The following is a 13,118-nucleotide window of genomic DNA, read 5'->3' as shown; positions in this document are numbered from 1 at the left end:
TCCATAGCAGGGCCCTCAGCAGGGGAGGCGGTGGGTGGTGGTGGGGTGGCGGCTGTGGGCTAGGGGCTGACACGTTTCTGCTAACAATCACATCACACACAGGGACCCACATTCCAACTTCCTGATCAGCCCCCCCCCCTCCCCTTTTCCGCTTACCTCCACAGTCCTCCTCTTCCCCTCACAGGTCCTGGTGGAACTGTGCAGCCATGATGGGACAGACCTACTGGTCAGAAGTCATGGGGAAAAAAACATACCTTATGCTAGGATGTCACCCGCTGAAAACATCAGATCTACAAGCTTACAACGTGTTGCATTGTGACGCAATGTGAGCTTGTAGATCTGTTGTTTTCAGCACTTTACATAATACATACAGGGGTGTATAGAGTACTGGAAATCTGTACTCAAGTAAAAGTAAAAGTACAATTACTCCCATTAAAATGGATTAAAACAATTCTGAAATGATAAAAAATATTACCAATGATATATTTTTTTTGCAAAACATTGTGTATCATAAACTAGAATAGATATTCACTGCTGGTGTTGATTTCCTTCATTCCATACTTTGGAACCTTTAGTGCTTGGTAATACAGTCAATGGGCTGCACTGTAGTACATGTCCTGTACTCTGCTGCCCTCTAGTGATGTTTTATTTTTCCACAGCTCACCAATGTTCAGATGAGGAAAAACAACAAATGTAACACATTATTTTAAACTGTATGAAAATAAATGTTTGTCAAATGTACAATAGCAAGGTATGCCAGTCATGGTTTTAACTGAATGGTATAAAACAATGTCCACTTCTGGTATCAATTCAAATCATGTAGACTAGAGCAGTGGTTCTCAACCTTTTCAGGCCACGACCCCCCAAAATAATCATATTTGAACTGGGGACCCCCCACCCTGACAAGCACTTGGGTTGAGTCAATATATTTAGTTTGACTCGGTTCCACAGATAAATATTGTGAAAATAGCCGATCTACAAGCTTGTATATTGGCTATTTTTATTTTTGCCAATGTTTGACCAGTTTTTATAGTATAGTTTGTTGATTACTTTGGATGCAGTCATTTCTATTATGATATTAGGTATTAAAAGTCCTTAAATTGTCACTTTACTGTCATCTGGGGACCCCCCAAAATCATGTGGGGACCCCCAGGTTGAGAACCACTGGACTAGAGGGCCAACCGAAATGGACATCTGCACATAGAAATACAAAAACTCACTCCATCAAAGACACAAAGACGGAGGCGTGCGCACAAACACACGCGCACACACGCACGCGCGCACACACGCACGCACGCACGCACGCACGCACACACACACACACACACACACACACACACACACACACACACACACACACACACACACACACACACACACACACACACACACACACACACACACACACACACACACACACACACACACACACACACACACACACACACACACAGTTAATGTAATAAGCATGAGAACCTTGTGGTGTGGTCTGCAACAGAATTAGCAGTCTCCCCAGAACCAGGGGGCCTGGGGGCCATCATCTCGCACTTCAGTGAGGTCATTGCAGCTCAACCTTTGACATTCTAAGACGCATAAATGATGACTGTCACAATTCCCAAAATTATAAATGAGTTATTGCTTCAATACATTAATTATCCCAATTTAACTCAACTGTGAAACTATTGTTTTATATTGCCTATACTATAATAATTGAATAGTACACTATAGTAATGAAACAATAAAAATGAGCAAATAAGATAAACATTAAAGATGTACATTATACTACCTAGAAAGGTAATAGAGTAGAATAGTATACGTGCAGAGACACAATGAGAATATAAAGCACATTTTATGTGTTACACTTAAAGACATTTTAAATGGCAGATTGTTCAAGGCAGGTTGTCCCCAAGTTTGGACTTTAGGCTATAAGTATGTATTAGCAGGAAACTACCTGTGAATCAGTCAAGACATCTGAATTATGGCTAGTGAGCCTTTCTGGGCCTGACGAAGGCCCATAAAAAGTGTGTGTGTGTGTGTGTGTGTGTGTGTGTGTGTGTGTGTGTGTGTGTGTGTGTGTGTGTGTGTGTGTGTGTGTGTGTGTGTGTGTGTGCGTGCGTTTGCGTGTGCGTGTGTTGAGCATAGTACCTTGCTCATCTACTGCAGTTTAGCTACTACTGAATAAACATTTTACTAGTTTTAGGATAACCAGCTGGAATGTTATTTTAACTTATATAGACCAGTTTCCTCACATGAGACGAGAGTGAGTGATCCATCTTCTTTGATTGATTGATTGAAATGTTTATTAGGCAAAATAATGTAAAACAACACAGTTACATTTATAATACTTTTGTCTAAAAGGTCCGACCAAAAAAGTCCTTGCGGTCTTGTTTCCGTTGGGGTCCTTGGATTAATTTCATAGACATATATAATAGCAACCAAACAGTTCAAATCAACATAAAAAACAGAGAAAAAATACCACTATGTACAAAAAAAGCATCATGAAAAATAAAAGTAAATGTATATACAAAAAAAGGGGGGAGGGGGGTCATCTGTCTACAGGGAAACTGGTACTACCTCCTCTTATGGCCTCCAGAAAGATGAGTTTTTAGGGCTGTTTTGAATGAGCCCAACGAACTGCATTTTTTGAGGGATGGGGTTAGGCTATTCCATACCTCGGTGGCCGTGGTGTAGAAGGAGAATTTGCCCATGTTTGTTTTATGGGTGGGTGGTACCAGATTGTTGTTTACGCTCCCTCTAGTTTCGTGACTGTGGGTGTCACTAACCTTTTGGAGGTATTTTGACAGATAAGCGGGTATAGGGGGCATTTCGGGCAAATCTGCATTTACAATTTTGAAGACCAGTCCCAGTCCCAGACCAGTCTTCCTCAGTTTGAGTCCATTAGGAGAATAGCTACAACAGTAGGCCTCGTCTAATAGGCAATGTTAAATCCAATGATTATTAAACGCAAAGTTAAACGTTACACTCTTTATTCATTATTTACTTTATTAAATAATTACTCTATTGGCCTACTTTATTTATTAATACGCCAGATAGCTGTTATCAATTTGTAGACACCTTCTTGGTATCGTGTATTATAAAACCTTTCAGAACTGTGCCAAATACGACAGTGGACACATTTCGGTAGTTAAAATTATACATTTAAACAAAGTGATTCATCTGTACCGGTGTTGAAAATATGAGCTAATGCAATGTCAATGAGACACTGGCTAGTGTCCAAGTCCGGACTCAATTGCAGAAAACCAGGCAAGAGGCAGAAGTTTGAAACCTGCACTATACAAAAGTAGGCTGCTAACACAAAAGATTATAGCTTAGAATGAAAGGTAATGACAAACAAGCCACTGAGGATGCAGCCTTATCAGGGGATAACTGGTAGATGAGGAACAGCATGGTGATGAGGGAATGGCAAACAACTGACGAGGACACAAGAGGAATCTCTGGTGACACCTGGTGGAACTGACTAGAAACCACAGGTAAAGTTATGAGGACAGAGAGAAATAGAAGTCAAATTGTTGTAACTGGACCACTCATAACAGGCTTTAAAACAGTGCGTCTCAAATGGGGGTACCGAAGCTAGCTCACTGCATATTTTTTTTAGTTTTTAATATTAAAGCCAAACAAAATAAAATAAATAAATTGATGAGTAGACAACCCCTCGGTCTGTACGAACCGATCCACAACTATACGCCGCCATGAGACACCCCTGCAATGCTTCACCTCAAGACCCCCTGTTCATCACTGCTACCACTACCATCTCCACCTGATTCCGGTTCCACCTTCACATCCGGCGTCGACTCCTAGCTGTATCCACCATCAGGCATTCCACCTCACCTTTACGCTGGCCACTCCTTCTGCATCACCGCCAGCTCCAAGTGTCCAGGCGAGGCCTCCCGGCAGTCAACCGTGTTTTCTGGAGTTTTTCCTCACCCAATAAAGGGTCTACGGAAGGGTCACGTTGCATGGGCCCAAAATAAAATGCCCGTACCTAGTTATCGTCTATCATCTCAGCATGTTCATTACCATAACCAGCCTCTTGAGACAACCGCCCCACCCTAACCCTTCCCTGGGTTCTTCACCTCAATCTGCACTTGGTCCATTAGGAGAATAGCTACAGCACTAGGCCTCGTCAAATAGGCAATGTTTTAAATTATTAATAACTAGATGTCAGGGCCGCTTCGCAGCCCTCACATCTAGGCCCGATCCGAGGTTGGTCCAGGCAGAGTCCAAGACTCATCAGATGTCAGGGCCGCGTCAAACTCTCCAAACATTTCCTCCTTCTAAATAGTCAAATTCCTCCTCATGCTTTAGCGGTGTGTGTAACAGATTCACATCCTCATCGTTCCTAAACATTTCGACTGTTATCCCTTCTAAATAGTCAATTTCCTCTGTAAGAGATATTTCTGAACCATGACGGCGACCTGGCCTAATTATAGCTCTGCACACACGTCATGCGAAGTCCGGCCTCTCGGGCCTCTCCTCTCGGCTCCTCTCCTCCCCTCTCCTCCCTCCCCGCTTTTCTTTGCGGCCCTAACCTCTAGTCCCATCCTCCCAACCTCGGTCATGTGATAAAGAGGTCAGACCTCCTGTATCTGGTTGCTATGGCAACCTGCCAGATCAGGCTGAGGGTCTGATAGGTAAATCAGAGAATCAATCAAACCGAGAGTCCGATCACTGATCGAGGTGGGGTAAGATGCCTAAAACATAGCCATAGCTCTGATCAACAGTCTGTGGCAAGTTTCGGGGCAAATGGAGTGATCCTGTGCTTGCTTACCCCGCACGAACTTGGGGAGCTTTTGTCAATTATATAGTAGTAAGAAGTAAGATGTTAAATCCAATGATTATTAAACGCAAAGTTAAACATTACTCTTAATTAATTATTTACTTTAAGTAATTACTCTATTGGCCAACAATTAGCGAGTGCTCAGAGTATGGGAAGGCATTGCGGACTCCCCATGGCTTAAAAGGACAGCCAATGAGGAGAAAGCCACGAAAAAGTCACAAAAGAAATCACTACTAGCATAGCAGCTGAATATAAACCAGCTTGCTCCACCAGCTGATAAAATGTGTTTTGTTGAAATGCATTTTTTTTTAAACAGACATAAAAAAATAAAAGAGGGCTGTTATGTGTATGGCTTAATGTATATTTTATTTCATGTTTTGTTCCTTATGCTCCAGTGATTTGACAGTATTCCATTTCATCCACGCGCGCTTTGTATTTCACCATGCTAGAAACACCAATGAGGGAGCCCCGGATGTTACTGTTATGTGATGTTATTGGCAGTGAAAGACGTTACTCATGACTTTGATGTTACCAAGTGAAGAAGTTAAATAACCTGTGTCTGACTGGAGTTAAAGAGCCGCTGAGGGATTTATTCAATAACTTTACAGGAAGTATGCAGAAAGCGCGTCTCAGCCAATCACAGCGATCGGTGTGGGATTGAAACGCATGGAGCTTTTGAAAGCACCACAACCAGACACCCCACCTCACTCGTGGAGGTACTACAACGTAAAAAACTGTTAAAATAGGGAGTGGTATGGCCCGGACGGTTGGTGTAACCGTCTGGGCACCTTGGCTGGTAATCTCAGAGCATGTCACGGGTTCAACTCCCGATCCAGACGACCTTTGCTGTGTCACCCCCCCATCTCTCTCCCCATTTTCTGTCAGTCTACTGTTCCTATTAATAAAGGCAGAAAAAGCCCCCAAAAATATCTTTAAAAAAATAGGGAGTGGCTTTCCACATATAAATAAAGATTATGTAGCCGCATTGCATATTTCTCACCTCAAATGTTTTCAAAAATATTAATTTTGTTATAAAATGTGATTGTTTATAACATATTTTGTTGCATGGGAGTCAAGAGAGTAGGACCCAAATTCAGGACAACCAGTGGCTGTGCATGTTTGACTTCAATCTCAATTTAATAACAGAGGAGCAAGGCAAAAATTCAATAATCCAAGTAAAAGTCAAAACGATCAAAACACTGAAACAAGTAATGGAGCACTATTTGAGGGAGACTACGAAAAACACTAGGAACAGATAACTAGAAGGCTAAGAGCCAAAACAACATATGCTCAGCAAAATGCTTTACGATCTGGCAAAGGAACAAGGAAAACAGGGGACTGGGGAGTATATATATATACACACACACACACACACACACACACACACACACACACACACACACACACACACACACACACAAGGGCTAACAGGACACAGGTGAACATGTTGAAGGTGATGGACAGACAACTGCAGAGTTCTGGATCAAAGTTATTTTATATCAGGGGCTTCAGAGTAACATACAGTACAATACACTATAATACAACAATACGCTGCCTGCCATGCCTTCGTTGTTATTATTATTATTAAGTTGTTTTTATACAATTTTCTTGTCTCTAACAACAATACATACATACACCATAGGTACATGTAACCACACAGTACCTTAACAATACACTATGCCTTCGTTGTAACCATAATGTAGACAGACAAATGGAAATAAGATGAGATGACTGTAACAGGTTTCTCCTCAGATGTATGCGCTGGGGTCATTCTCTAACAGCAACAGCTCATCCAGCAAAGACACACCGGGGTCGTGGTCTGCCAGCATTCCAGACAGGTGAGATGATTTGTGTTGGATATGGCAAGAACTGCGCACTGGTGTTAGGAACTTGAAGTCTTTAATGCCGCTCTTCTGCCGGGATCCAGATGACCTCACCCTGCCCTCGATAGTCTTTTTAACACTTTACAGGTATGGAGAGATGCATTGTAGTAGGCTTAAAAACCTTCCTTTTTGATCAAGCTGGCTCAGCCTTAGTTATGCTGCTATAGGCGTAGAATAGTGGGAGACCCATGGCTCACAGAGGTCCTCTCTCCTCTTCATCTGTATGCATTCATGTCCCATCAATGCATATTACTAACTTGACTTCTCCCCTTGAGTCTTTGTGCTTTCTTGTCTTGCTCTCCCTCTCAGAAATTCACGTATATTGTGATGATTCTATCCTATGAAAGGATTATCCGCACTCTCTTGAGTAGTTTCTTATGTTCTTTTTTAATAGGTTTGCACAGAATGCAGCAGCAGTCTATCCATAAGTTTGAAACGCTGAGGAAGGCTGACGTGCCGAAACGCATCCATTTCTCTAGGTAGACTGCTGCTGCAGTGCGGATAATCCTTTCATTGTATATCTTCAAGAATCTGCACTGAGTTAAATTATAAGAGACTATTCCTCAAGTAGATATTAGTCTGGAATCTCTGGAATCACCCATCCCGGAACAACACCCCATAAGCACCCCCACACTTACTAACGGCCTACTGATACAACACGTTGCATTGACACATAATTGAGAACATTCTGAAAGACCGGGTATGTGTTATCAACAATTTAGTTTATAAGCAACACAAGACTTTAACATCCAATTACATTTACAGCTGGGGAGATTTAAATGCTTTGGAATGATTTTCTACTATTTTAATGTTAATCACTAACTCTAATCTAACTCAGCCAGTTAAGAACTACTTTTAGACTATGAATACATGCATGTGAGTGCAAGTATTACTAGCAATAATGGAAGGCTGAATATGTTTGAGTTTTAATAAAAGTGAACATTACTGCAATTCTGACACTATTAAAAAACAAATCCATTACATGATGTCATGAACATGGCAGTGAGGACACAAACAAGAAGTGCTCCATGTCTTCACAAGCACAATTAAACATTTAGACACACTTCCAATAAACATTATGAAACGGGGGAAAGCCTCCACTAACTGCAAGACAAATAAGCTACAGATAAATAATTTCTAAACAAAAAATGAAGGCTTAACATACCTCAACATCATCAAATTATGTATGCTGGGTTCATCGTAGGTTAGCCCACAAGCCCTGGAAAACAGATGGAATACAACTCAGGCTATAGTACTGGAGGCCAAACAGATAGAGTGATTGAGCTGAAACGTTTCATAGCAGTGTGTTATGGTCGGAGGAAGGTCATGGGTCTTTTATTGTTATTATTACATTCTATAATTATTATGGTTAGTTTAAAGTTGTCTCTCCAAATATGGGCAAGTTATGTTTGCGATGCCCACCCACGGTCCAATTTTAATATAAGGTATTTGGACTGACCTTCATTAGGGTCGGCATGGTGCCAGCAGCTGCGGTCTGGGACGACCACAATGGCCCATACTGGCTGCTGCCCGGAGGCTCTGAGCTGATGGGTAGGAACCAATGGGGTAGATAAGATCCCCAAGACAGCTAGATTTAGCTCAAAAGGACACTAGTCCACTAGACCAGTCTGTCTGTCTTGTCTATGTGTCTTGTCTAATCCTGCAAACTGCTGGACCAAACGCCCAATTTGTTGCGTTTTTATCGTACCATCCTTTTACCCCAGTATCTTTGAAATTGTTGGAAACATAAAGGGGAAGGATTGGGGCATCAGGGGTTTACATCTCCCCCTATTTATTCAGAGTCCTTTCATTCTTTGTTTCTGTCATCTTTTGCAACCATCTGCTTCTTTTTCGGGAACTCCTGCACCTTTGGCTGACAATGTCACAGATTCTGTCCAGAATCATTGCACTCACTGTTTTTCTTCTGCACAGCCACAAAAGCGGCTTTCTTTGTTGATAGGGCTGTGTCCTTATTTAGACATTTTCTTCTGGATGTGCTGGAGGAACTCAAGGTAAGAGAAGTCTACGTCTGACCTCTCCTCCACCAGGTGTTGGAAGAACGTAGTCTTGGATGAAGCATCGTCCTTAACGACATAAAGCATGGAGCTGAATGGTCTTTGGTTTTTCAGCCAGTCGAGGAACGCACGCACTCTCTTTGACATAAGGGTGTCCAACTCAGGGATTTGGGTCATGGTAGGTGGTATAGAAGCGTAGTTGGGGCAGCCAAGAATGTCTCTGATGAACATCTCATTACAGCATTTACCAATCCACAGGTAAAACACGTTTCCACAGTCCATGAGGAAGGCCCCGTCTCGGCTCAGCCTTTCAGCTGACAGATGCAGCAGATGGGGCTGAGGAACCACCATGTCATTCAAATGGAGTGCCCCCTGGTCAGACATGTTGTCCAGGCGGTAAAGGTCAGGGTGGACCATACGCATCAGCTGCTGCAGTGGCTGGGTCTTTAACTCACACATGGCAAAGACTCTCTCGTCCAGCCGCGTTCCGTTGCCAATCTGCAGGGCTTTCTGTTTGAGGAGTGCAAGGATGTAGAGAGGGAAGAGGCTTAGGGTTGAGGGAGCGATGAGACCTGACTGCTGCATGTTGGAAATGGTGCCCTTGTAGGCACCTAGGGAATCCACCACTGCATTCACCAGGTCCACCCGCGCATCCGTCAGACTAGATGACACCACCCGGTCGATGGCCATGTTGGCCAGTAGATGGGTGATAGCTTGGACATCTGCTCCGGCGTACACATCACTCAGCTGGTTCACCACTGGCAGACAAATCGTATGGACACGGATACGCCTCGACCCTGTACTAGATGTATAGAGCAGTGCAGCCTGGAAGCAGGCGTGTGAGCTGTCTGTCAGGCTATCCTCAATTGACATCTGGACAGCTAAGGCAGAGTCTGGGTTCACATTGGCGAGAGACAGCAGGTCAGGAGATCGCACAAAGCAGTTCCCATGGAATGTATGGATAGACAAACCTTTGGTGCAACGTATTCTCAAGACGGCCTCGAAGCCCATGTTCCTGGTGAGGTAATAGTTTACATCGTTCTGGAATTTCTCTAGCTGGGCCGGGTTGTGGACGTGGTGGAAGTATGGGTAGTAGAAGATACTGCCAGCAGAGTACTTGGATACACACGCCAGAGAAGCTAGGTCAGCATACTGGGAGCTGAGCAAGAAGAGGTCCACTCCTATATGTTGACTAGAGAAATCCAGAGCCAACTTCTTATAGAAGTCTGAAGCTGGACCCAGGTGCTGATCACTCTTAGTACTGGACCTCTGATTGGGGTGTTCTCGGGACCTCAACAGACCGGCCCCCAGTGTTGGCAGCTGGGTCTGGAACACAGACACTCGCCCCCCGGTGGGGGACATGAGTTTGTAAGCTGCCTGTAACGCGGGGCCCAAAGCACTGTGGGTCTCCTCGCTGTTACTGAACATAGATGGGAGGCAGTTCAACAGGTCCTTCACCAGCTCTTTGCTTTCCTTCAGATTGACCATTAGGCTGTCATGAGATGGAATGAACACATCATCAATGTCTGAGACCACCAGCATCTGTGGCTCTGACAGGCCCTCCTGGAGTTTGAAGAAGTGGATGGTGCTGTCGAAGGTCAGGAACCCCACCCGTGTCCGTGTATCCCCAGGCAACTTATCTAGGTTTTCCAGTAATGATTCACAGAAGTACTTCAGATAGCCTGTCTCCACAGCATTGTGTGACACGTCGAAAACAAACAGGTAGACTGCTGGTTGAGGGGGCCTCAAAGTGTAGTCTGTGGTAGCAATATAGTCAATAGAAGAGTTCTGGACCTCAGGTCTCTTGTGCAGCTCAACAGAGCAGTTTTCATCTGTAACATTGTTTATCTTGTAGCAGAGGTTACACTTCCACATGCGCTGGTCCAGGAAGGAGACAAAGGGATTGATGTAAGATCGGCACCAGCGACAGCGAACTATGGTTTTTGACGTGATCACCGGTTGGAGATCTCTGAAAGGGTGGAGGATGAGTCCCAGTGGAAGCCTGGCCTTATTGAGCAGTGCCTTGGTCTGGGGAACACTGGTCAGGGTACACCTGAATGTCTGGGGGCTACAGTTGGCCTTCTTGAGCTCAGCGCTGAGGTTGGGCCCAGGGGCCTCCAGGGGCCTGGGGGGCAGCAGGTTCCTCTCCTGCAGCAGGTTCACCTGCCTCAGGGCCTCTTGGCGCAGGTTAGGGAAGGTCTGGGAAACCTGCTGGTAGCTTGACTGGCTATAGCAGCCTCCATGGGAAAGTGAGGAGTCAATGTTGGAGCCCTTCTGCTGATAGGCCAGCGGAATTTGGGGGTAACTGTAGGGCAGGGCCTGGCTTGCAATGTCATTCGAGGGAGATAGAACGCCTCCTTCTAACGAATCATAGATGTTGGGCATCGGAGAGGCACTACTAATTGTAGGGTAGGAAGTATCAACACCTGTTTCCTCATTCTTATGTGAGCTAGATGACGAGGGGGCTGCTGTGGGGGCTGCTGCTGCCTGAGTCGAGATACTGGTATTAATGCCTGAGCTATCTCCATTATTAGCAACATATCCGTACTGCGCGCCTTGGTGGTGTCCTGGAGAGGAATGGACAGAAGGAATGGTCCCTGAGTAGGGTCTGTCTCCATCTGGACCCATGCTGCTGTGATTCACCACCCCTCCAAAGGGGTCATAGGCCACAGAGGCCTGGTGGCTCTGATCATAGTGTCGGTGACTTGTCATTAAGCCTGTGCTCGCCTGGCCATTCACTGCCATCGTCAATTGACCAGGAGGTGGTTCCACGCTGTACCCAACCTGCACTGTTTTCGTGGAATGGGCTGGGTGTAAGGTGTTGCTCCTTGGGGGTTGCTGATGGAGGTATGTATTCATTAGGGTGGGAACAGTGTTAGCAGCAATGGTCTCTGAAGACCGCAATGTCCCATACTGGCTGCTAACCGGAGCTGAGGGGTAGGAAACAATGGGATAGACAGGGGTGCCAGGACAGCTAGGCGGTGTTGTCACCAAACTGGGCTGCTGTGTGTGCTGTGTTTGGGGAGCATGGTATGGCTGTCCATAGTAAGCTACTGGAGTGCCATAGGGGGCCGGCTGCTGTAATGACTGGGAGTTAGGTCGAGCGCTTTGTCGTGGTAGTGGAGTCGTACAAATAGAGTCGGTGGCTGGGATGGTACTGCTGGGATGGGTTGGTGGGTCAAAGCTTGGGGGTACCACAGAGGAGGGTTCTATATTGGGAGCAACGTGGTGCTGAGGGAGGTGATGCTGCTGCTGCTGCTGGTGCTGTTGTTGTTGAATGGAGTCAGTGACTGTGGGCTGAAACTGATCGGCCTCTACTGTGGTCTGCTCAGCCTGTGCAGTCTTGGTAGAGCTCTCACCACCCTTGCTAATGGAAATTGAGGGTAGTGCCTGTCTTGCTTTCACCCATTCTGGGTAATCATGAACCTGGCCTCCATGTCCATAGGACCAGTTGTCAGCAGTCGGTGGTGTGTTGGTCATGTTAGCCGCCATTTTTCACCACCAACCTCGTTAGATGACGTTAGAGGACTAATGTTTGCTTGGCTCTGTTTGCTGCAACAAGCGAAAAGGTAAACAAGATGAAGTCTGACAGTTTGATAAGATTATCTTCTCTAAAAGACCGGACTGTAAAAAACTACTCAAAGACAAGGGGGACTGGTTGTCTAGGACCAGGACTCGCGGCAGGTGTCTAGAACTTAACCAAGAATGTCTGCCCTGTGTGATCCAGAGGGTGGCTTCAGATGATTAGCAGCAGAATGTGCAATACAGGTCTGGATCCTGGTTCGTGTTGAGGGGTACTGTTGGAACTTTATATACTGTCTGGTGGGGATGCTCTTGTTGTCCCAATGATGCCATGATTCGTTAGTCATAGGCTCTGGTCATATCCATATGGAGTTCCGTCAGCCACGCCTAAATATGGAGTCCATCCATGATGTCACCAATCTGGGAACCCATTCCGTAAAAATAAAAGGAATACAGAACATATTATTACGGGTACAGAGCTCAGCTCTGGACCTGTTTTAATGTTCCCCTCTTTTTTCTTCTGCCACTTTTGGCAGTTCTGGCTGAACCGTGCATACGCTTTTTACGAAACTTGGCCATATGGTAGATGGTCATGAAAAACTATCAAGAAATAATTCTCACAATCTTTCGTCAAAAGGTGGCGCTATAGCAAAATGCCAACTTTGAACAGGTACAACTCATGCCCTGTTTGACCTACAGCCATGAAACTTCAATATACATATGCGTCTACTCATGATCAACAACTTTCACACTCTGACTTTTGACCTCTGACCTTTAGATCTCCCACCATTTTGAATTATATGAAAAACAGTTAAAACCTATCTCCTCCTGGGATTTTTGAGTAATCTGCACGAAACGTTTTACACATGAACTTTGGACCTATGCCAGCAAACAAGCAGC

The 13,118-nt window shown here is 44.9% G+C and overlaps 1 protein-coding gene across 1 annotated transcript; it reads right to left on the bottom strand.

Annotated features, from left to right (window-relative positions):
- Nucleotides 1–8,651: 8,651 nt before the first annotated feature.
- Nucleotides 8,652–12,188, bottom strand: LOC308078911 (protein transport protein Sec24B-like; the record flags this gene model as incomplete). The annotated part of the gene is made up of 1 exon (XM_080420252.1): nt 8,652–12,188. One exon carries the CDS (start codon nt 12,186–12,188, stop codon nt 8,652–8,654), a length of 3,537 nt encoding a protein of 1,178 aa, XP_080276378.1.
- Nucleotides 12,189–13,118: the final 930 nt, after the last annotated feature.

This window comes from Gymnoscopelus braueri (genome assembly GCF_963280865.1).
Source record: "Gymnoscopelus braueri genome assembly, chromosome: 22".
Taxonomy (NCBI): Eukaryota; Metazoa; Chordata; class Actinopteri; order Myctophiformes; family Myctophidae; genus Gymnoscopelus; species Gymnoscopelus braueri.
The sequence above is the reverse complement of the archived record's forward strand: the minus strand, read 5'-3'. Positions and strand labels throughout refer to the sequence as shown.